The sequence below is a fragment of the Pelophylax lessonae genome (assembly GCF_965119305.1).
Source record: "Pelophylax lessonae genome assembly, chromosome: 4".
Lineage (NCBI taxonomy): Eukaryota > Metazoa > Chordata > Amphibia > Anura > Ranidae > Pelophylax > Pelophylax lessonae.
This window is the reverse complement of record NC_138771.1, coordinates 599,730,516-599,744,642: the sequence shown is the minus strand read 5'-3', so window position 1 is coordinate 599,744,642 and position 14,127 is coordinate 599,730,516. Positions and strand designations below refer to the sequence as shown.

At 43.1% G+C, this 14,127-nt stretch overlaps 1 protein-coding gene across 2 annotated transcripts in view; it reads left to right on the top strand.

Moving 5' to 3' along the window:
* The window catches only part of LOC309553391 (potassium channel subfamily T member 2-like), a 422,810-nt gene that overhangs the window by 204,675 nt on the left and 204,008 nt on the right, over window positions 1-14,127 (top strand). For both annotated transcript variants that reach the window (XM_082254566.1, XM_082254567.1), the window contains exon 7: window positions 1,658-1,732. In XM_082254566.1, coding sequence (XP_082110692.1) covers window positions 1,658-1,732 — 75 coding nt within the window. The remainder of the gene's footprint in view (window positions 1-1,657; window positions 1,733-14,127) is intronic.

The following is a 14,127-nucleotide window of genomic DNA, read 5'->3' as shown; positions in this document are numbered from 1 at the left end:
GGGACGGAGATTTGTCTTCCAACTAGACAATGATCCAAAACATAAAGCGAAATCTACAATGGAATGGTTCACAAATAAACATATCCAGGTGTTAGAATGGCCAAGTCAAAGTCCAGACCTGAATCCAATCGAGAATATGTGGAAAGAACTGAAAACTGCTGTTCACAAACGCTCTCCATCCAACCTCACTGAGCTCGAGCTGTTTTGCAAGGAGGAATGGGTAAACATTACAGTCTCTCGATGTGCAAAACTGATAGAGACATACCCCAAGCAACTTACAGCTGTAATCGCAGCAAAAGGTGGCACTACAAAGTATTAACTTAAGGGGGTTGAATAATTTTGCACGCCCAATTTTTCAGTTTTTTATTTGTTAAAAAAGTTTGAAATATTCAATACATTTTGTTCTACTTCATGATTGTGTCCCACTTGTTGATTCTTCACAAAAAATTACAGTTTTATATCTTTATGTTTGAAGCCTTAAATGTGGCAAAAGGTCGCAAAGTTCAAGGGGGCCGAATACTTTCGCAAGGCACTATAACTCGCATAATTCCTGCTACATCTAAAAAAAAACCAAAAAACTGTTAAATAAAAAAGAAGATGAGATGAGAAAAATATACAGGCTGTGCAGTTGGAGCTCAGTGATCAGAGAGACAGAGAGAGAGAAACAAAGTTACAATTTACAAATAAACTCCTGAGCAGAGATAAGTGCTGGGAGGGGGGCCCACACAGGGAGGGACAACTGTCTCTTTCTCAACAGATAAAAGCTGATAGCAGGGAGAGGGACAGATCAGATTCAGTTGCTGGAAGAAGATTTCTGTATTTGTTGTCCATCACTAATCCCCCTCTCTGTGTGGGCCCCCCTGTGTGCTCGGGCCCCCTACAAGAGAGCTGGTGGTCCCCCCCTATCAGCGGCCCTGATGCCAGCTGTCTTCTCTTCCTGTTGTGTGATGTGTGTGGCCCTCTTGCTTATCTCTGCTCTGGTTGGGTCCATTGGCCTCCAAGGGGCAGGTCCGTGATCCTATGGGTTTGGTAGTTTGAATAATGTTTAGCCTCATTCATTCCGGCAGGCCAGTGGCATATTGTGGAAATCATAATAAAAAATATTTATTATCCGACCAAAAGTGTCTCTATTGTTCCTCCAGTGAAGTGGAGACACCAAGACAAAAGAGTGTTAAGCTGGATACACACTATACAATTTTCTATAGATTTTTTCCTTTAGATTTACCAAAACCATATAATAGGAGGTCAAACCTAAACACTTTCAATGTGTATGCAATCAAACCCTTGCACTACATAATTGAAGATTAATCTAAAGGAAATCAAACCACAAAAGTTGTATAGTGTGTATCTAGCTTTACTGGCAGGATCACCAGGTGAAAATTAAGAAAAAAAGCCTTAAAAAACAAAACGATTGCAGCCACCACGTTTAAGGGTTAGTAAGCTAAAATATATAATAGGTTTTGTTTTTGGGTTTACGAATAAACACGCATTAATTATGAATGAACACGCATTAACTCTAATGTAGAGTATCTGCTGATTGAATCCATTGTAAACCACCCATAACTACGTTACTTGGTTCATGTGGAGCTGTCTTTTTAATACGTCGCTCATAATCCATTAATCACATTCCTTATTGGTTTTCTCTTTTGTGTTTTAGGGAAACATTTGGGAGCAGATCTTGAGATTCCCTTTCATTCTGGAAATGTTCAACACACTGCCATTCTTTGTTACTGTAAGTACAACTCCCCATCCCCCCCCCCCCCCAACCTTTTGTTCATTACCCTTTTCATTCTTCTCTTTCTGATCTATTCTCCTCCAATCCGGCAGTACCGGCCCATATACAGAACAGCTGACCCATGACCACTCATGGCAAACACTCCACGACTTAGTCCCATTATTCTGCAGTCAGGATCTGTGCGTACCTTGCTTGGAAACCTTTCATGCACAACAGGAGGTCCGTCTGTAGGAGTGTGGGTGCAGGAGCGAATAAACGCTTATTATTTTTAGTGCTTTTAATCCTTAGTTCAATTCCTCGAGTGGCACAGGGGTTATACATTTGCAGCTGGCAGGTTACATAACAAACCTCCTGAGCTGCACCAATAAATTATTACGGCCAGTACAGATCTTTATAAAGAGATTTGGTGGTAGTTTATTTGGAATTTTTGTCATCTTTTTACCTTGCAACTGATTTAAAATAAAAATTCTACTTTTGTTCTTTAAAAAAAAAAATAACGATCTAGAGCTCAGTTATATGTGTAGAACCCCCCTGACTCCTAGAGGCATGGTGGCTCCTCCAGAGGCCTTTCACCCCAGGGGTGACGCAGTGTTAATTTTGGCAGCAAATTTCGATTTGGTTTTAGTCAGTCTTTTGACTAAAATGCCATTTTAGTTTTAGTCATATTTTAGTCTTTTGACTAAAATGCTATATTAGTTTTAGTCGTATTTTAGTCATCTGAATTGTTTTAGTTTTTAGTCATATTTTAGTCGACTAAAATCTCATACATTTTATTCATCTACAAATCAAAGGGGTTTAGGTAAATTGTAATGCATTATTTAAAATTTTCTCTAGAATTTTCAAACTAATTAAAGTATATATTCCTGGAGTAAAAATCAAATAACATGTTATTATTTATGGTATTAAGGTTTGAATACGCACTACAGACACAGATGTCGCCATTGTGATATATATAATGTCTTTATAAATAAAACCGAGTTTCATAAACAAACAAAAATATTGCTTTTTGACAAACAGAAGTGCAACTTTAAAATACAAAAAACCCAAAAAACTGTAAACTCTATTGGCTGTAATGTCATTGCACATATTACCTGAATATATTACCAACATTAAATATTAAGAAAAAAAATATAAGAAAAGCCTTTTTCTTAATTTTTTCTCTTTCAGCAGCTTAGTAGATGCCCCTTACTTATGCTCATGCGGTGGTGCAATACAGGTTTAAACTTTATTGTGCTCTTTTAAAGGCTCTGGATGGAATTGTGTTGCCGATTTAGAAATGGCCAGCAGAATAGTGTCAATTTTCGATTCAGTTTTAGTCATAGTTATGGGATGGTAGACAGGACTTGTTATTAGCTTAACTTAATACTAATTAAATAATGAGATCTTACACAGCTTTGGAATTTAAAGGCCGCGGCCGTTTAATGCTTGTTAAAATTATCATTAACAAATTCATAAATCAGAATTGACCTGATTACCAAAATCCGGGTCAAACAAATCCAACTTAACTTTTTAGAAATTATCCACATCAAAATTCAATAATAAAGCATCGTCCACCTTTGCATTACACACAGGTGACCAAAACAGGCATAAACTGACCGCGACAAAATTAAGAAAAACAGGGGTGGGGGGGGAGGGAGACAAAACTTGAACTTGACACGGCGATCTCTTCTGAGGTGATTGAAGACTTGTGAGAATGAGCCCCCTTTTATAACCATAGGCAGGCTCTAAAGGCGGGATAAAAACAGGTTAAAACCAGAATTAAACTTAAACTCCCTAGCTACACATATCTCTTAATATGATTGGGGGTTATCTGACCAAACAAACACCTGAATTCTTAATCTGACCTAGCAACAGTTCAAAACTATAGCCTGTCCTCTAACTGCCTTGTTAAAATTTTTAAATTGGCCTGTCACCATCCCATCTGTAAAAAGGGGCTTATTCAAACCCCTTTTTCCTTACATGGGATGGTAGACAGGACTTGTTATTAGCTTAACTTAATACTAATTAAATAATGAGATCTTACACAGCTTTGGAATTTAAAGGCCGCGGCCGTTTAATGCTTGTTAAAATTATCATTAACAAATTCATAAATCAGAATTGACCTGATTACCAAAATCCGGGTCAAACAAATCCAACTTAACTTTTTAGAAATTATCCATAAGACAGGAGGCTCACGCCCTCCTGTCACCACCCCACCACGCGGCCTTTTCTACACATGTACCCAGGTTAGCATTAAAAACATCTATCCCCAGATCCGACAGATGTACATCGTCAGACCTGTAAAAATCGGGGGTCCCACCTTCCAGCTCTAAGTGTCTGAAAGAGAAGACACCGATCCCGCTTAATAATTTAGATAAGGCTCGGTTAATTCTCCTCCTGACTCTTTCAAGGGGCTTAAGCTGAGCATGTCTAAACCACAAGAGTCTGGGTATAATTTCGGAAAATACAAACCGTATACCTGGATAGACAGACCTCAAATAGTTAAAATCGTCACGAATTTTGAAAACAAGATCCAGAGTCCTAAACGTCCCTATGTCGTTCCCCCCCAGATGAACCAACATCACATCCGGGGGAGGAAGGACTCCTAGTAGCCTAGAGATTTCCGGTAAAAACTCATGCCAGAGCATGCCCCGTTTACTAAACCATTGAATATGATACTTCCGTGGATCCAAGCCAATGTTTTCGGTATAACAGCGTCTCCTGGCCCTTGCGCGTGCCCAATGTACAAACGAGTGGCCGATGATCCAAATCGATAAACATTGATATCCTGAAAATATCAACAAGACACATTAGGACGAACATACGTACGGAATGCATCCGATTTCCATCTACCAATATTTTTTAACATTTGAACGTTCACTCCTAATCTGGCGGCCTCCGTGGCAGCGCCAATCCTGAAAGAATGAGAAGAGATACAACAGTGATCTAATCTCAGGTATTTCAAACATTTTTTCAACACCGCGTCAAACTGATACTTGGTTAAACTCCTACCAGTTTGATGAACAAACAAGGAGCCACTGCAGGATAACCTCACAGATAAAAAACGCTTCAAAAGCAAAACTGGACATATATCTGAATTCACGTATTGATTAAGATGAATCCGTTTGCCGACACCTAGCTGGTCAGTTTTGGAGGATCGCAGCAAAATACTGATAGAGGACGCATGAATCTTAACATCCGAAAATCGCAAACCGGAATCGCTATTAACATTGTGTATTAACTCGGAAATTCTCAACGCCGCAAAAAACATAAGCGAAAACGCCGCCTGAAACATATCCGACTCGTACTCGGAAAAACAAACATGCACAGTTGCACGACACAACCGCTCCAAAAGGCGAGGGGTAACCGCCTCCCTGCGATCAGGGTGCCAATTCGACCTCCTATAGCCTTTTAGCGCCTGGCGCACTGAAAAAAACGACGAACAAGGTGGATGATTATCCAATTTCATAAAAAAGGAAACACCCGCCAGCAATTTGTTAATATGCGACCAAGAGTAATTTTTTGAGAACAAAAAATTTAAAAAGGAAAGAACCAAAGACTCGGAAAAGGAATCATGAGAGACGCCAAGCGAAGTTAGGTGTGATTTCCAAACCTGCCAGGCCGATAGATATCCGGCCAGTGTAGACGGGGCGAGCGAAAGTGCAATATTATGCGATACCAAGTCTAAACTATGTCCCAAAGCCGATCTGGATAAAGGCAGCTGGTCCGGTCCGCTTCTGGAAACAGCTGAAAAAAACGCTCCATCTGCAGACGAGATAAAGAATCTGCCATACAGTTGTCTTTACCAGGCACATAAGAAGCCTTGATCCATATGTTCAACCGCAGACATCTGGAAACAAGGTATCGTAACAACCTAATGACAGGTGGGGATCTGGAGGAAAGACAGTTGATAGCAAACATCACTCCCCTATTATCTGTCCTTACCATTAAACGTTTATTCCTAAACTGGGTTCCCCAAACCTCCAGAGCAACCACAATAGGAAATAACTCCAGCAAAACGCTGTTCCGAGTATAACCCAACTGCAGCCATCTGTCCGGCCAAGAATCCGCGCACCAGTGGGTTCGCCAAATAGCGGCAAAACCCACGGAGCCCGCAGAGTCCGTAAAAAGACAAAAGTCCTTGTCAATAACAAAATCTTCTTGCCATATTGTCTTACCATTAAAATAAAACAAAAACTGTAACCAGACCAGCATATCTTCCTTAACCTCAGAAGACAACCTAACATGGGATGATGGGGATTTCAGACCCGATATAATACTGTACAACTTACGGGAAAACAACTTACCTAACGGTATGATCCTGGAAGCGAATGCTAACAAACCTAGCAACGATTGCATTTCCTTTAGCGTCGTCTTTTTCCTTCGAATCATTTGCAGCAGGCAGTCCTGTAACTTTTCAACTTTTTCAAGTGGTAGACTAAATTCCATGAGTTCGGTATCAATAGTAATACCTAAAAATTGAACCCTAGTAGAAGGCCATTCCGTTTTTTCATGAGCCAAAGGAACCCCAAACTGCTCGCATACCTCAAAAAATGTCTGAAGCAAATGCAAACAATCAAAGGAATTCGCCTGACCCATAAACAAAAAATCGTCCAGATAATGAACGATATCATCAAGACCAGCCCTGAATGAAACTACCCACTCTAAAAAAGTAGAAAAGCATTCAAAATAAAAACACGACAAGGAACAACCCATAGGGAGACATTTGTCGAAAAAATAATGATTCAAAAAGAAAAAACCGAGAGAGTTAAAAGAATCAGGATGAACCGGTAAAAGGCGAAACGCGGATTTAATATCGGTCTTTGCTAAAAGAGCCCCCCTTCCCAACCTCCTCAAAACCACCAGAGCATCCTCAAAAGAAGAGTATTGAACCGAAGCTTCATCCTCGCCAATCTCATCATTCAGCGACGCCCCAAAGGGAAACGACAAATGATGGATAAGGCGATAAGTATTAGGTTCCTTCTTCTGAACAATGCCCAACGGAGATATCCGGAAATTGGGAAATGGGGGGGAAAGAAAAGGACCTGCAAACCTACCCGCAGAAATTTCCTTACCTATTTTTTCTAACACTATGTCCCCAAGGTGATCGACCGACTTGAGGTTCTTAACAATTGTGCAACCATAACCCGAAAAAGAAGGCAAATAGAACCCGTCAGAAAAACCATCAGTTACCAGAGTGGCTTTCTCCCGGTCTGGGTACAGCTGCAGCCACGGTAACATTGCGCGAAGTTTCACCGGGGTTATGGCATTTTGAAAAATTACTGGATTGTTGTGAACTGTGCATCTTTTTGAAGCACTTGGCGATGGGGTGGGAACCTGCGCAAAAGGAACATTCGTGTTTATATTTGCAGGTTCCCGGCCACTTACACTGGGAGTCATTGTATGAAAAACAAACTCCTTTGCGAAAAGAATGAGGGGCGGGCTGCTGTTGAGCCCCCGGGACGGCCTGTCTACCGAAATTGGATTTGGGCAAAAACAGATCCAGCCAAAGGCTGACATCCTTCACACCCCATTTTAAATGCTGTTGTACGGACAACTTCTGGCGGAAGGCTACGTCATAAGAAAACCAAGCCGTTCCGCCAAAGTTTTTATAAGCTTCCAAAATTATATCTAAGTGTTGAAATAAACCAACACTCTTACCCGGGTGCTTCTCACATAATACGGCAGCATAAATAAAAAATGCCTGCAACCAATTATTAAAAGTCTTAGTAACAGGCCGCCTCCTGTCGTCCTCATCTTTCTTGTCCCCTTTGATACAAACTCCCTGACTGATGGCAGAAGAGAGAGTAGATCGATAAACTTACCATTCCATATCTTCTCCTTTATACCGTCAGAAAGGTGATAACCCAATGGTGACAACTCGCATGGCAGAGCCTCCCTGAGACATGTCTCCGGGAGATTCTGTGACTTAGCTAGGGCAATAGAAGCAGGGACCGGAGGAGAAGCAATGCTGGGGGTCGGTTGACCCACCGGAGATTGCACATTCACAGCTAAAAGCCCACCAGATGGTGCCCAAACGTCCAAAGGGGAAGGTTCATGTACCGCAGTCAACATAGATGTGGAGGATACAGGAAGGTTGTGAGGACTAGAAGCAACAGGCGCAGCTGCTACTGCAGCCGCAGAGGACACAGGCATAGGTGAAGAAATAGGCATAGCATCAGAGGATAGTGAAAGTGAAGGATTGACATCGGTAGATGAAGCAGGCAAAGGATTGGAGGACTGTAGAATAGCTTGGAAAGAGCTTAAAAACCCCCTCATTAATTCTGAGAGTGCCTCCGTCGTATTGGGCCTGGTAATAGGCCCTCCTGGAGCCCCCCCTACCCTGCTGATCGCATCGGGAAGGGGGGGGCAAGCAGACCCTCCTATCGCTGAATGGGGAACATTAGTTGAACTCCGAGTAAGTGAGGGTGATTGGAAAGCCGTGCCCCCCATCGGGGCCTGAACAGTGGAAGCTAGTGAGGTAGAGGGGCCCTGAGACCCCTGTAGTGCAGCGATACCCTGGGACCCTTGTGCCATGGCAGATGCAGCACCCTGAGACCCGTGTAGCGTGGCCCGAGAGGTGAAGGCAGTATTAATCTCACCTGGCCCTCGGACGGGCGGACGATCCGGAACCCTCAGGCGACGATCCTCTTCCGGTGCAGGAACCGAGGGACCCCCGGCGGAACGAGGAGTAGGCCCACTCCTCTTCGATGTTCGCGAAGATGGACGTGCCGACTGCACCCGTCCGGCGTCGGTGGTCGGCGAGAAGCGTCGTCGCGGAGCCCGTCTCCTCTTCGCCGGGGCGGCATCCTCTGCTGCAGGTCTTCTCGATCCTCTTCTGCGCAGTTCCGCGCTCCGGACGTCAGGATTCTGCGCCGGAGACCTCCGTCCCTCACCGATGACGACATCCGACACCCGACTTGACCCGGCGACCGGCTCCGTCACAACCGCGGGACGAACGACTTCTTCCGGTGACGCGCCTTGACTCGCGGCGGACGGCATCTCCAGGCAACGTCGGATCCACTCTTCGGCTCCCGCTTCTCCGGCCCGCTCGATGAGACGTCTCAAAAGGCTCATGATGCTGGACGACAAGACCTTGGTAAGTTGACACGAAGCTCGACACCGGCCAGAACCGAGGACTTGACCCGAAGACCTTCTTCTTTCAGCAGACCGAAAACTTGACCCGATGTTCTTCCCTCACCAGGCGGACCAGAGTCTTGACACGAAGCCCTTCCTCGTCGAGAGACGGTGGCTTGACCCGAGGCTCAATCGACATTCACGGCTGTAGAAGAAGAAACTGTAGAGAACCGGTGACAGCTAAATATCCGCGCAGTAAAAGGTCAGTCAGACAAAACTTGAACTTGACACGGCGATCTCTTCTGAGGTGATTGAAGACTTGTGAGAATGAGCCCCCTTTTATAACCATAGGCAGGCTCTAAAGGCGGGATAAAAACAGGTTAAAACCAGAATTAAACTTAAACTCCCTAGCTACACATATCTCTTAATATGATTGGGGGTTATCTGACCAAACAAACACCTGAATTCTTAATCTGACCTAGCAACAGTTCAAAACTATAGCCTGTCCTCTAACTGCCTTGTTAAAATTTTTAAATTGGCCTGTCACCATCCCATCTGTAAAAAGGGGCTTATTCAAACCCCTTTTTCCTTACATTTGACTAAAATGTAATTTTAGCTTTAGTCGTATTTTAGTCTCATGACTTAAATGTAATTTTCATTTTAGTCGTATTTTAGTCAACTGAATTGTTTTTGTTTTAGTTTTAGTCGTATTTTAGTTGACTAAAATAGTGTTAACCACTTGCCGACCGCTCACGTTGAGGGTACTGCGGCAAAGTGGCTCGTTATCGTCCAGCGACGTATACCTACGTTGCTGGATCTCGCCCCCTCTCGGTGCCGCGCGTGCCGCCGGAGGCTCGTTCCCGCTGTATTCAGACACAGCGGGAGTCGGGCCAGGGGAGGAGAGGCGGTGATCACCGCCGCTCTTCACCGATCGTCGGGGATCGAGTAAGGAAATCCGCCCACTTGTGTAAATCTCCTAAGTGACAGGCAGGGTCAGATTGCAGGATTCAGCATAGCTGAACCTGCGATCTGTGTCTGTGTCACACAATCCCCTCCCCCCACACACGTCAGTACGCATGAGGCATACATTTAACCCCTTGATCACCAATAAAGTTAACCCCTTCCCTGCCAGTGTGATTATTACAGTAACAGTGCATATTTATAGCACTGATTACTGTAGTAATGTCACTGGTACCCCCAAAAGTGTCAAAAGTGTCAGTTAGGGGTCCGATCTGTCCGCCGCAATGTCGCAGTCCCGCAAAAAAAATCGCAGATCGCCGCCATTACTTGTAAAAAAAAAAAAAAAAATTACAAATCTTTCCCAGAGTTAGTAAACGCGATAACTTTTGCGCAAACCAATCAAAATACGCTTATTGTGATTTTTTTTTACCAAAAATATGTAGCAGAAAACAAATTGGCCTAAAATGTTAAAAAATTTAGATTTTTAAATTTTTTTTGGGAATGTTATATATCAGAATGTAAAAAATATTGTTTTTTTATTTTTTTCAAAATTGTCGCTCTTTTTTTCAAAAATTAAAAATCGCACAGGTGAACAAATACCACGAAAAGAAAGCTCTATTTGTGGGGGAAAAAAAGGACATAAATTTAATTTGGGTACAGCGTCGCATGACCGCGCAATTGTCCGTTAAAATAACGCAGTGCCGAATCGCAAAATATAGCCTGGTCAGGAATGGGGTAAAATCTTCCGGTCTTAAAGTGGTTAAAAATACGCTTATTGAGGATTTTTTTGTCAAAGACATGTAGCTAAATACATTTTGGCCTAAATATATGACAAAAATTGAATATATTGGATACTTTTTAACTGTCAAAGTAGAAAATGTCAATTTTTTCGCAAAATTTTCGCTCTTTTTTTATTATTATATCGAAAAAAATGAAAAGCACAGAGGTGATCAAATACCACCAAAAGAAAGCTCTGTGGGGAAAAAAGGACGTAAATTTCATTCGGGTACGGCGTTGCATGACCGTGCAATTGTCAGTTAAAATCGCCCAGTGCCAAGTTTCAAAAAGTGGCCTGGACGTAAAGCAGGAAAATCCTTTCGGTGGTAAAGTGGTTAATTTAGTTTACGAAATTAACACTGGGGCTGAGTCCAGCTTCATAGTGTTAGAACCATTAGGCCCCATGCACACTGGGCATTTGCCCAGCTCTCTGGAACAGCTTTCTCCTGGCAGAAGAAGAGAAGAATCATAAATGTGACTAAAGCCACGTTTTGTAAATGTTTTGTGGTCCGTCAATTGCTTGGGCGTTAAACCATTTAATTGGCCAGAATAATATTTTTTTCTGGCCGTAGAAATGAATTAACGCTCAAGCACTAAACACACCTACCGTAACACGCTTGTAAATATCTATGTGCGCATGGACACATAGGCTAACATTGATAGGAATTTAGAGGCAGAAAGAAAATGTAAAACAGTCCAAAAAGTGGTGTTTTTACCGCCCAGTGTACAGTGAGGAAAAAAGTATTTGATCCCCTGCTGATTTTGTACGTTTGCCCGCTGACAAAAAAATGATCAGTCTATAATTTTAATGGTAGGTTTATTTTAACAGTGAGAGACAGAATATCAACAAAAATATCCAGAAAAACACATTTCAAAACAGTTATTAATTGATTTGCATTTTAATGAGTGAAAGAAGTATTTGATCCCCTATCAATCAACAAGATTTCTGGCTCCCAGGTGTCTTCTATACAGGTAGCGAGCTGAGATTAGGAGCACTCTCTTAAAGCGAGTGCTCCTAATCTCAGCTTGTTACCTGTAAAAAAGACACCTGTTCACAGAAGCAATCCATCAATCAGATTCCAATCTCTTCACCATGGCCAAGACCAAAGAGCTGTTCAAGGATGTCAGGGACAAGATTGTGGACCTACATAAGGCTGGAATAGGCTACATTACCATCACCAAGCAGCTTGGTAAGATTGTGACAACAGTTGGTGCGATTATTCGCAAATGGAAGAGACACAAAATAACTCTCAACCTCCCTCGCTCTTGGGCTCCATGCAAGATCTCACCTCGTGGAGTTTCAATGATCATGAGAACGGTGAGGAATCAGCTCAGAACTTAACAGGAGAATCTTGTCAATGATCTCAAGGCAGCTGGGACCATAGTCACCAAGAAAACAATTGGTAATACACTACACCGTGTATGACTGAAATCCTGCAGTGCCCGCAAAGTCCTCCTGCTCAAGAAAGCACATGTACAGGCCCGTCTGAAGTTTGCTAATGAACATCTAAATGATTCAAAGGAGAACTGGGTGAAAGTGTTGTGGTCAGATGAGACCAAAATCGAGCTTTGCTGTGTTTGGAGAAGAAGGAATGCTGCCTATGTCCCCAAGTACACCATCCTCACTGTCAAATACGGAGGTGGAAACATTATGCTTTGGGGGTGTTTTTCTACTAAGGGGACAGGACAACTTCACCGCATTAAGGGGAGGATGGGCATGCAACAAACGGTCAAGAGGGAAAAGAACCGCTCAAGTGAGGGGATAGTTCCAAACACATCCAACCCAGGTGCAGGCACGGATCCGCAGTCCTGATAGCAGCAAATGGAAGAGCACAAAAAGCCGCACAACCGGTTGAAGATGCAAAAAGTTAAAATCCAAATTTATTTTGCAGGCAAAAAGATAAAATCATCCAAGATGAAACCAAAACAGTCGGAGACATGGGGGGGAAAAGGGGAGCACGGCGGTTGACGCGTTTCACGGAGTCTTCCGCTTAGTCGTAACCATGCTGTACAATACAAGACACTGCTATATATAGAGGAAAAGGCATTTCAAATAACATGTACCTCCCAGAATGTGCTTGATTGAGCCCACACAGCTGCAGATACTAAATCCCAATTAAGGGCACACAAACAGCCCAGCAGGAATTGTATGTTAGTTTTTGCTTCACCTTTTGTCCAAAAACGCATAGCAAAAAAGTTCTATAAATGCATATGCGAAAAAGCTTTCAATAAAAATAAGGAAAAAACAGTAGTGATAATAAAAAAAGACAGCTGGTAGAAGCCAAAAAACGAACAAAAACAAAGTAAAGGGAGAAAAGAAAAAAGAAAAAACGAAGGGGAAAAAAAACTAAAAAAAAACGAAGGGAAAAAAAAAAAAAAAAAAAAGGGCGGAAAAAAGAAAAAAACAAGAAAAAGAAAAAAGAAAGGCAAAAAAAAAGAAAACAGTAAAACGGAAGCATATAGATGTGTTCATAGGAAATGGTGTATAACAGCCGTCACTAAATGGCGGCCCGCGGTCCAGGAGCGGCCCGCACGAGGCTTCCGCCCGGACCCGTCAGGCCGCCACCGTAAGTAATCATTGGTTTGCTGGGACCGCGGGTGTCCCAGCAACCAGTGACAGTCCGTGTGTGCGCCCCGCCCCCTGCTTCTTTCTTCGGCTCCCTCCCAGCCAGCCGCGAGTTGGGGCGTGACGTCACGTGCGTGCCCCGCCCCCCTGCTCCTAACTGCGGCTCCTGACTCTCACACTCAGCCTAGCCGCGGGACATCACATGCACGCCCTGCCCCCCTGATGTTCGCTGCTCCTGGCTCCCACATTTTTCGCTCCCAAAGGTATGTGGGGCACAGTTTTATAAAATACAGACTGATGGGCATATTTTGTTAAGGGGCACACATTTGTGGCCATTAGAGTGCCCCATAAAATAAAATATGCCTATTAGAGTGCCCCCTAAGATAAAATGTACCCATCAGCTTGCGCCTTATTTTATGTTAAGGGTCACGCTGATGGGCACATTTTATGTTAAGGGGCACTCTAATGGGCATATTTTATGTTAAAGGGCACTCTAATGGGCATATTTTATGTTAAGGGACACTCTAATGGGCATATTTAATGTTAAGAGCAACACTGATAGACACGTTTTGTTTTGCCCATCAGCGTGCCCCTTAACATAAAATGGTCCCATTAGAATGCCCCCTAACATAAAATGTGCCCATCAAAGTGCCCCCTAACATAAAATGTGCCCATCAAAGTGCCCCCTAACATAAAATGTGCCCATCAGAATGCCCCCTAACATAAAATGTGCCCATCAAAGTGCCCCCTAACATAAAATGTGACAATCAGCGTTCCCCTTATTTTATGTTAAGGGTCACGCTGATGGGCATATTTTATGTTAAGGGGCACGCTGATGGGCAAATTTTATGCTAAGGGTCACGCCGATGGGCACATTTTATGCTAGGGGGCACGCTGATGGGCAAATTTTATGCTAAGGGTCACGCCAATGGGCAAATTTTATGCTAGGGGGCACTCTGATGGCCACATTTTATGTTAAGGGGCACTCTAATGGGCATATTTTATGTTAAGAGCAACACTAATGGACACGTTT